General features: G+C 55.2%; 1 protein-coding gene across 2 annotated transcripts in view; it reads right to left on the minus strand.

The window, feature by feature from the left end:
• Positions 1–10830, minus strand: part of CLCN7 (chloride voltage-gated channel 7) — a 27489-nt gene that overhangs the window by 2115 nt on the left and 14544 nt on the right. For both annotated transcript variants that reach the window (XM_003790770.3, XM_003790771.3), the window contains 16 exons: positions 9992–10054; positions 9779–9862; positions 8912–9005; positions 8506–8570; positions 7825–7941; positions 7079–7133; positions 6634–6694; positions 5941–6079; positions 4903–4996; positions 3328–3497; positions 2150–2201; positions 1805–1932; positions 1461–1546; positions 1108–1237; positions 460–519; positions 181–357 (listed from right to left, as the gene is read on the minus strand). In XM_003790770.3, the coding sequence (XP_003790818.1) occupies positions 181–357; positions 460–519; positions 1108–1237; positions 1461–1546; positions 1805–1932; positions 2150–2201; positions 3328–3497; positions 4903–4996; positions 5941–6079; positions 6634–6694; positions 7079–7133; positions 7825–7941; positions 8506–8570; positions 8912–9005; positions 9779–9862; positions 9992–10054 (1575 nt within the window). The remainder of the gene's footprint in view (positions 1–180; positions 358–459; positions 520–1107; positions 1238–1460; positions 1547–1804; positions 1933–2149; positions 2202–3327; positions 3498–4902; positions 4997–5940; positions 6080–6633; positions 6695–7078; positions 7134–7824; positions 7942–8505; positions 8571–8911; positions 9006–9778; positions 9863–9991; positions 10055–10830) is intronic.

Genomic DNA, 10830 nt, shown 5'->3' on the forward strand with positions numbered 1-10830 from the left:
TTCCCGGGGTCCTGGCCCCCAGTGCTCCTTCTGGCCACATGGCCTTAACCAAACCAGCACAGCCCTGCTCCCTTTGCCATCATGGTTCCCCAGTGGGGAACCACTCCCTCAATCTACTTGGTATAGACCTTCTGCCCCTCACTGTGCTGTCCCCTCAGACACCTGTGTACTGGCGGATACCTGGGGCACCGTGTAGGGGGAAGGGTTCATAAACTCGGAGAGGTCCATGGTGCACTCGCGCTCATCCTGGGACACATGTATGGACTGGATTGGGGGGAAGCGTGGGTAGGCATCGCGGAAGTCCTTCAGTCTCAGCCGCCGCTGCACAAGGCCCATGTTGGACCTCTCCACAAACACCTGTGTGCAATAGCCAATGAGATGCCCGGGCAGGGTTCTCAGAGGGTCCCTGCGCCTCAAGCTTGGGCTGGAGACACCCAGGCCCCAGGCCTCACAGCGTACCTTGTGTTTCAGGAGGACAATGAGCTGGGAGCGCAGGATCAGGCCCTGGAGCCGGGCAGGCTGTAAGAGAGGCTGGTAGTCAGGACCACAATGCCTGCAGGGGCCACCAGCAGCTAGGACTGTGGCTCTAACCCTGCTCTAGCCAGATGTTCCATCTGGGCGTGGTCACTATTCAGCAGCCACCTACAAGCACCAGCCTTGCCTCAGTGTTTCACTTGAGAGGTCTCCTTAGTCCCCAAAGGCCAGAGATGATACCGTGTAGCCTAACTGCAAAGAGTGAGAAAGTGAACCCGGGGACAGTGGCTTTGCCCTGAGGTGGGGGGGCATAGCCCCTAGTGTGCCCCAACAAACACTAGCCCAGCATCCATGTCAACTCGCCCCAGCAGGTCAGGGTCTAGGAGAGGACAGCACACCCCAACAGGGACTCCTAGCAAAGGACACAGCCACTGACCCCCTAGCACCAGCCCAGCCAAGCTGAAGCATTCAGCGCTCACACAGCCTGCGAGCTTCCTTACATCTATGGGACTGCAGCTCCTTGGTGTGTAACAGAACCTCACTCAATACCCAGTGAATGGCTAGGAGCCACATAATGCTTCACAACAGACACCAGATGAGGACCCTGGCCTGCCAGGGAGAAGCCCTTGGTACCTGGGTGTCATCCGTGTGGTCCACCACTGGGAACCCATTGTGGTTAGATGACGTGTCACTGAGCACATCCACGATGACACCCACCTTCTCCCTCCTCCGCAGGCAGGTCACTGGTGTGCTCATCACCTCCCTGCCAGAGAAGCCCATCACGTGGTCACCAGCACCCACAGGCACTCCCATTAGATAGACAGGACAGCTGAAGATGGGGCCAGAAGCCCCACCCCAACCTGCACTTCCCACCCAGGCACCCCCCACTTTGACATCTGGGGTATATCCTGTGGCCCCTGCCCCGGGCTCCTGGTGGGAATGAGGCCTAGGGGGAGTGGGAGGCTGGAGGCAGCCTGGCCACATACCTGGCTGTGAGTGCATGCGAGGTGACTGGGGCCTCCCAGTGCAGGAAGGGCACGCTCTGCAGCTGGATGTGCATGTCGTACAAGCCCTGGGGCAGGTGTCATGATGTCACTTTGCTGCTGTAGGACCCACAGCCCAAGGGCACCTGGCTTGGAGGCCAGGGTGTGAGGCCCTCAGAGTGAGAGGTTGAAGTGTGAGGGGTTGGGAATAGGAGGGCTGTGTGGTGAGGGGCCAGGGACCAGAGAGGCTGTGGGTAAAGGGGCCAGGGCACAAGGGGTCTTGAAGGCCTCAGAAAGAGGAGCCAGGGAGGGATGGGCTGCAGAGAGAGGGACCAAAGCCGACGCACCTCGATGAAGACGTCACCCACAATTTTGGCGGTCATCAGCACCAGCATGATGGGAAAGCCATATGTCACATTACTGGTGGCCTCCATCATGATGACTGTCAGGCTCAGGGTCATCCTCACAATCCCACCTGCAGGGTGGTCACAGCTCATGTGGCTATGCTAAGTATCTATGTAGTACATGGACCTGTCCAGCTCTCCAACTGGACCCCACTACCCAACCCTGACCTGACCACTGACCCTCAGCCATGTAGGGACAATGACCACACCTGCCTTGGGCCCACTTTCCTCTTTGTTCACTCAATGAGAGGGAAACCCCTGTACAAGGACAGAACAGCCAGGACTTACCAAGCTGGGCAGCTGCTCCCATCAGGGCATACTTGCCAGGGTCTGCCCAGATCTGCAGGGACCATACAGGAGTGCTGGAGTGTATGGCATTCCCCAAACCACCAAGATAAGCTAAGTCCAATAGCCACATGCAGGAGTCAACCCAGCAGCTCACACACACAACCATGGAACGGCCATGGCCTCACCACATCATCCATACGTGAGCAGCAGGGGAGAGGATGGATGCCCAAATTATGGGTGTGCCACCCTGGGAAAATGCTAAGCATGGAAAGGAGTGAAATTTCAATATATTACAACATGGACAAGCCTCAGCCAAAGAACCTAGAACAAAAGGCCACACACTAAGGAACTCCATGAAGTGTCCAGAACAGGCAACTCTAGACAGAAAGCAGGCTGGGGGTGGGCCAAATGAGGTGAAAACGGGGAGTGAGTGCTAATGGGCACAGGGGTTTCCTTTTGGGATAAGAGAATGTTCTGGAACTAGGTAGTGATGGCTGCACAACATTGTGAATGTGACAAACACCCACTGAGCTGTTTAGAATGGAGTATCTGGCTCAGCACCTGTAACTCAGTGGTTAGGGTGCCGGCCATATACACAAAGGCTGGCAGGTTCAAACCCGGCCTGAGGCCTGCCAAACAACAATGACAACCATAACAAAAAAAAGCCGGGCATTGTGGTGGGTGCCTATAGTCCCAGCTACTTGAGAGGCTGAGGCAAGAGAACTGCTTAAGCCCAAGAGTTTGAGGTTGCTGTGAGCTGTGATGCCACAGCACTCTATCAAGGACAACACAGGAAGACTGTCTCAAAAAAAAAAAAAAAAATAGAATGGAGTATCTTACGGTATGCGAAGTTTACCTTTAAGGAGAAAAAGGAAACTTGAGCAGGGCAGGGACCTGGGGAGCAGAGACCTCTCGCTGTGGTCCCTCCTACAGATTTTAATCTTATTTGAATAAATGGAGTGAAAAAAGGGTGACACAAATACACACTGGGCCTTGGAGGAGGCTGGTGAGGGCAGGGGAGGATGGCAGGCAGCAGGTGGCCACTGCAGCCAGGTCCCCCACATGTAGTGCCCACTCTGCACCCTGCAGGGTGCCCATAGGGGCTGAATACTCCAGCACTTGCTGCTCACCATCTATAGGGGGTCTTTAGGCTGGCATGCCAGGAACCCCACACTTACTGCTGCTCCAGTGAGGTAGGACAGGGAGATGCCGAAGAGCCGGCCCCAGGCAGCCCCGATGAGCAGCGATGGGATAAAGACCCCCGCAGACACTGTGAGCCCATAGGTCCAGCAGGCCAGGAAGAAGTAGACCAGGGTGAAGAGGCCAAGGGTCAGTGGGTTATAGGAGCCTAGGAGAGAGCAGGGGCTTACTCAGCCTCCCATGTGACTCACACCCTGGCACATCTTGGGAGCCAGACGACCTGCACCCTGAACCCCAGCTGTTTCCTGGGAGGTATGCTCAGCATCCCTGGGGAAAGGTAGGGCCATAAGGATGAGATGGGACACCACGGGCAAGGAAGCCACACAGCCCCTCATGAGATGGCTGCAGCAGGGGGTGGACAGGTCAGACCCCAGACCACAGTAGCACCAGGTCCAGAGTCCAGAGGTCAACACTACAGCCTACAGCCTTGCCCAGGAAAGGGGGCCACGCCCAGCCTGGAGGTCCCATCTTAGGCAGGGGGAGAACCCATCCCTACAGGTAGCAGCCAGGCTCCAGCTCTGCTCCATGCAACAAACTGAACCTCACCCAGCCAACAAGTTAGAAGACAAGACATAAGACTAGGACTTCCCTCCCCACCTGAGTACAGGTTAGTTCCTGCAACCCAACCCAGTCTATAGTCAGGAAAAATGCTCTCCCAGAGGCGGATGGGCAGGTGGATGGCTCAGAGACCTCCTTCTGGGGTCCTGGTGGAAAAGGAAGAGGGGCTGGGCCTGGAAGCAGCACCTGCTGGTCTGACCACAGTTCTAGGGAGGTTCTTTCCCAGCAAGGTGCTGAAGTCCACAGTGGCCAGAATGTGGAGGAGATTGAGTCCTAGCTTGGGTTTGGGCAGGTGGGATGTGGGGGAGGCTGGCTAGTGCAGCCAGCAGGTCATCATGTTGTGACCTTAAGGCCAAGGGGAGGGGAGAGGAGGGGACTGTGTGTGAAGGCTATTGGTCACCATTCCATACCAGCCAAGTGCCCACTGCAGGAGAAATGTTGACTAGATGCTGGAACCATGAGCCTAAGGCAAGACACCAGTGCCCTGCGCAGAGCATCTGGGGACCCGGCCTCATCCCAGTTAAAAGGGTTTCTGTTAAACTTCATGAACCAATTCCTCAAAAATAGACCAGAGAACTGGGACATTCCCAGTGGCTTTGTTTGTGACAGAAAACAACTAGAAACAGTCCCAACTGCCCCCAGTTACATGACAGAAAATCTAACAAGGACATTAGTGGGAAAGGAGGTACTGGGAAAAGGGCCCACAGCTCCACCATAGGCCTGCAGTGCCACAGGCACTGCTCTGGGCACAAGGCAGGTGAGGCAGCTAGGGACAGGAGCAGCAGGTAGCTACACTTCTACTAGAAATGTGTGGCTAATTCCCTGCCTCAGAGTGACCCAGTAGGAAAATTCACCCTGGGAGAAGGGATGGAGCCAGCCCATGTGACCCTCCAGGAGCCCAGTCAGGCCCTACTCCAAGGGGCATGAGGAACCCAATGTGTCAGCCCTGCACCCAGCACCCCACCCCATGCCTGATAGCACCAACCAGCACGCACCTGGAGGGTCATGGAAAAGGCTCACCACACTCTTTTCTGGGGTGTTGAAGAAGGCTGCGGCCATGGAGTTGTACTCGCCATCTGCACAGAAGAGCTGCAAGGCCAAGAGAAAGAATAGGTTGGACGGGGGACAGGCTGGCAGGCTGCAGACACAGGCCTGGCCAGCATTGAGTTGGAGCCCCCACAGTGGGGTCAGGTTGGGGTGCTGCCACGCAGGGAAGGACACATAGGCCCAGGACATGTAAGAGCTGCAGAGGCACATCTAGTCCTGTTGAGGTGTCCAGCCCGTTCCTGGGGAGAGAGGACCCAGGAGTTCACAAGCCTGTTCCTGGGGAGCCCTGGCAGACCTAGGGGTGGGGGCTGGAGGCTGAGGCCCCAACAGAAGACAGGGTCAGAACAAAGCTTGCTGCCCCACACGCCCCTGCACAGCCGGTCCTTGTCCTGTCAGCACTCACCCCTGTTCTCCCCCAGCCCTGGCAACCACTGAGCTACTCTGGATTTCCTTGCTCTGAAGGTTCCACGTCTACAGAGTCACACAGTGTGGCCATGTGTGTTTGGCTTCTCTCTGAGCACAGTATCGTCAAGGCTGTCCATGCTAAGGCCTGTTCAGAGCCTCCTTCCTTTACCCAGCAGAACCTTCACTGCAGGGAAGGCTGTGTGTACAGTTTCCACTGTGGGATGTTATGAATTTAGGTGCTGTGAAATTCTTGCACACAGCTTTTATGTGGATGCAGGTTTGCATTTCACCTATGCCCACCCCTTCTGCAGCTCTAATCAGGCTGTCATTCTGGGAGGAGGACTAGGGGTGAGACTTCAGCCGACATCATTGTCCTGTCCCCTAGCGCTCCAGGAGATGACCTAGCCTCTGCTGGGATCTGGGTAGATGGGGCTGACCCTAAGACACACTAGGGCTGCTCTTTTTTGGAACTTGGCTGCATCAACATCCCCCTGCTGTGAGTAGGACTGAGGCGAGGGCTGCTGGGGGCCCTTCATAGCTGCACCCCTGCCAGCCCCATCACCTGGGCCCAGGCCTCCTACCTGGAGTGGGTAGGACATGGAGCTCCCCCGTAGGGGCTGGCAATCCCTCGATGAGTAAATCAGCACAAAGGCAACAGTGGCCGTGACAGCAGCCACCAGCATGGCCTCTATCACCTGGAGGCAGGGCCGGTGAATGTACCTGTAGCCAAGTGTCAGGATGTGAGTGGCTACAGAAGTGTCCTTGGAAGCTGCCAGGGCAACCTGAGCCTGCCACTGTACCAAGAACCCGGTTCTCCTCCTCTATGTGGTTGGTGGTGAGGACTTCCCAGAGGCAACCCTTTTGTATGCTGGGAAACCTCCCAGTACCCTAGCTGTGCCCAACATAGTTGAAACTGGCACAAGAATAAGGGAGGGAAGAGCCACCAGCCCAGGAGGCTCCTATAGACCCCACAGCACTCTAATTGCTGCTCTTGTCACATGAAAGGGTAACCCAGGCGAAGGGTGGATATCCACCAGGCCAGTCCTGGGTCCATGTAGGGCCTTGCTTCCTACCCAGGGGTTGTCCTCTGGGGCCCTCCCCAGACACTCTCCTCTGGGCAGGTCAGTCAGGTACAAGCCATCAGGGAAGGACCCATATGCGTGCAGCCTGCCAGCCTTGGCCAGGGGCATAAAACCCACACCACCACATCCATTTTCAAACGCCATGAGTAGCCGTACCTACTGGCAGCCTACATAGCACTAAGGTTTCCTTACCTGATTCGAAACATCGTCAGCCAGTAATTCAAGGCATTGAACACAGCTCCAAGAACACCACCTGCGACCAGAAAGAGAGATGTACGTGAGTCACAGGGAAAGGCAAGTGGGGCCTCTGCTCTGCAGCTCTCCAGGAGGCAGGAGGCCCCTCAAAGGCTATAAAGAGGGGTTAAATATTTTCCCTACACCTCACACACTGCTGGAGGGTGGCTTAGTCCTCACAGGCTTTGTCTTCCTCCCAGGGAAAATGGTTTCTAGTGAGTAATAAATCCTGCTGGGGCTCATTCTACCTCTTAGAGAGAAAAAAGGAGGGCCCTTCCCAGCCCCTCATTCTGCCAATGAAAAGTAACAGGAAGCAACACAAAGCACCCTCAGTTCCCTTCCTGGGTGAGGCCCAGAAGGAGCAGCCCCCGCATGAGCCACATCCACCGTCGAGCGCCCTTACCCAGCACACCCATGGCAATGAAGACAGGGATCTCATGGATTGTGTACGCCATTTTCTGTGCAGAGAGAAGAGGAAGCTTAGGCTGGAAGGAAAAGCCCATGGCTCCTTTCCATGAAAATGCAAGGGCTGGACATCATGAGATCTGCTCACATGCCTGGAACCTTACAATACTTCCACATGGGGCCGCAGAGGAGGGAGACTCTGAGCACTGTGTGCAACTCCTCCCCCCACCCCCAGGCCATCTGGGGGATCAGGAGGCTCTCAGAGGGCCTCAGGAGGCTTTAGTGCTTCCTTCCCCAGTCTCTAGCCACCAGGAGAAGACGTCCCCAAGCCCAAGAAGATGCCTGGCGACTCTGAGGTTTCCCTGTGCACCAGACCATCCTCAGAACTCTAGAATCTCCCTCTCACCCATGTCCGGGAGGCTCTGCAGCACAGGTCCCGGGGCCACCCCACAAAGGATGGTCCAAGCCCACGCACTCCTACAGCTACTGCTCCACATGCACCGGGACACCCTTGAGCCATAGCCTGTGTGCTGGCCCAGGGGCATGCAGCCTTACAGGCATCCTGACATCAGGGACCACTCAACGCACAGTTTCCTGGAGCATCTGAGGGCCCCTGAAGTGCATGACAAGTGCTCAGTTCCACAGCTAAAGGTTAGAGCTTTCCCAAAGACCAATTCTAACTCTGGGCCTCAAGTAAACAGGGTCCTGGCAGTAGGAAGAGTCAGTGGGGATGTGGCAGCTTACCTCTGAGTCAAACCTTCCGAAGTTGATGAGGCCTGGGCTGGACAGGTCCCACATGTTCCCATGGTAAATGCTCAGAATGAAATTCAGAGTGAAGGTAGAGATCATAGAAGCAAAGAACTGTGGAAGGAGAGCAGCACCACTAAAGCTGTGCCCCAAGCCCACCACCGAGCATGGGAGCTGGGGCCAGGAGGAGGTGGCTCCAGCAGTGACCACGGCCCCTCCCATCCTTCAGGGGACCAGGAGTCTGCAGACCCCATCCAAGGCAGAAGGGAAGGGACTGTGGCCAAACAGCTGGACCCACTGTGTGCCAGGCAGGCTGGGACCACAGCCCTTTGCTGATGTCCCCTTTTTGTCCCCCACAAAAAGGCACACAGGGTTTGGGGTTTCCAGCCACTCTAGCACATAGCTGGGAGGCATTAGGGCAGTGGTTCTTAACCTTCATAATGCCGTGGGCCTTTAATACAGTTCCTGTGGGTTGCAGCCCACAGGTTGAAAACTGCTGCATTAGGGTGATGTTTTGCCTGGGATGGGGACCTGGGCAGCAAGTGCACCAGTGTCTTGGTAGGCACAGGGCCTGATGGACTCCAAGGGGCATGATGCCAGCCACAGCTCCACAGGCCCTTAGGCAAGGACACCACACTGTTGGTCAGAGCAAGGTGCCCACCCCAGCCAGATACTTACAATCCTCCATGTGAGAAACTGGTTCCAGAAGGAGGCACCTTCCTCTAAGCTGAACAGGACCCCACCTGAAAGGCAAGGGGTGGTGCCTCAAGTGCCAGTGGACATAGGGCACTGGCACCCACCACCAACTCCTGTCCCAGACCCCAGGGAAGGAAGACCAGGTCAGAGGGAAACTACAGAGTTAGAAAAGAAAGGGCTTGGGAAGAGGGGCTGCCAGACTTCTGAAGGTCAGGCCTGGGCACAGCACCCAACGCCTCTGCCAACCCCCTGCCCAGTAACTCCAAGCCACCTGCCAATGCTCACTGGGCACTCAGTCTAGAAGCACCAAAACAACTCCTCCACACATGCAGGGCAGGGAGCTCCTAAGGCAGAGGCCACAGACCAGGCAGGACCAGCCCCTCCTCACCTACAGGGGCTCCAAATGCAGCCGACACGCCAGCTGCAGCACCTGCTGAGACAAAGTCTCGCTTCTCTGTGTCTCTGCGGAAATACTCGAAGATCTGAAACAGAAACAGAGTCACGGGCAGGTTTTCCAATGTGCCAGCATATCCCAGAAAGGGAAATCAACTAGGCCACCCACCTAGACAAGGGCTGGAGAGGGGCAGCTGTCCATTACTGGACATAGGGAGGGCATAGCGCTGTAGCAGCCACAGGAGAAAACAGGCCGCGTGGCTATCCTGCTGCCCACAGGGGAGGGAAAACAATAGCAAGACCCTCCATGACAGAAATTCAAGTTTACAATTCACAAAAAAGATACACCCAAACCTCTAAATTCTAATTAAACCTCTAATTCTGTTTCTAACCCCTAAAGAAAACAATGAGTGAAAAACCTAAACTTGTTCTCAATTTAAAAAAAAGATTATATTGTAAAGTGTTAACTGTCTAAATTCATGATAATTCAGAGCCATTCCTATCAAAATACTGCTGACTTTTGGGGAAACATAACAAAACTGTTATGCATTTATCTTGAAAAACAAACATCTCTAATGTGAAATGCTTTATATATTCCTTTCAGAAGCCGCTAAAGTAAATTGCACGGTAAATTCATACCCGCATAGCAGGGGAACCCTTGTGGGATGGCCACAGGATCAGGAAGCAAAGGGAACACACCCTTTATTCCCAACTACAAACAGGTCAGGCTACCTCCTGGAGGAAGATGGGGAGGAGGACAGGCTCCCTTGCCTAAAGATGCTGAGGGAAGCCCAGCTCCCAGAGGTGCTCCCACAACCATGGCATCCACAACCCACCTGTGCAGAAAGAGGAGAGGGCTCACCTTGAAATCGCGCTTCAGCGATGTCGACCTTCCTTGGGAAATCCCAGCAGCAATCACCGACCCCGAGTGGATCATTGGCCCTTCCTTGAAGACATAGAAGGCAACCAGTGCTTAGAGGTCATATACAGGCCTTGGGTCCAGTGCTTAGAGGTCATATACAGGCTAGGGATAACTCAGATGTGGGCTGGGACAGTGTCACAAGCACTTTGTTACCTTTCCCACGGCCAGTCCCCCTACCACAGACAGAATCACGCCAGACACTTTGATCACCAACGTCTGAAACACAGGGAAATACATTGAGTCTCTGATTAAAGGGACCTGAACAATAGTGATTACACGGAGCACCTGGGAGATGCAGGACCCTAGGGAAAAGGGTCAGCACTCACAGGTCAACTCCTTTGCACACAATCCGGGGGCACATTCAGTAGGGCATGATGAGCCTTTCCTTCCTTTCTGAAGGATGCTAAGCTGTGGACTGTCCTATAGGCCATCCTGCTCCCTGGCCAGAGCAGGTGGAGGGCCTGGGACTCTCATCAAGGGCCCTCTCTACAAGCTCCTTTGTTCTCTCCACCCGCCCCCAAGGAAAGTCAGAAGCCTTGGGTGGGGAAGATGACAGGGGTCTCCCTGCCAGAGCCTGGGGCACTCATGGCACTTGAAGGTAAGCAGGATAAGCAAAAGCTGCCTTTGTCTGGAACCCTCAAGATTAACAAATGCTTCCCCTTGTGGGGTGGCCCTAGGGAGGAGAATGTTATGCAAAGAGGCTCCAGACAGCTTTGCACCCTTCACCCAGTTAACACAGCATTTACAAAATTCTCTAAGCCAATGGGAACTGTATTAAAGGGCCGTGGCATTAGGAAGGTTGAGAACCACTGCAGCAGGCTCCCGCCAGCCTATACAATCACCGCAGGTTGGCATATTCCTGCCTCCAGGAGAGCCCGATCTGTACCCAGAGTGCCACCACAACTCCCCGCTAGGCTGTAGACCCTATCCCTAACCCCTTCTCAGACTGGGACAGAGCCCCAGGCTAGACTTAGACTAAGAAATGCAGACAG

Source organism: Otolemur garnettii, unplaced genomic scaffold, assembly GCF_000181295.1.
Source record: "Otolemur garnettii isolate 467f Iridium unplaced genomic scaffold, OtoGar3 scaffold00044, whole genome shotgun sequence".
Lineage (NCBI taxonomy): Eukaryota > Metazoa > Chordata > Mammalia > Primates > Galagidae > Otolemur > Otolemur garnettii.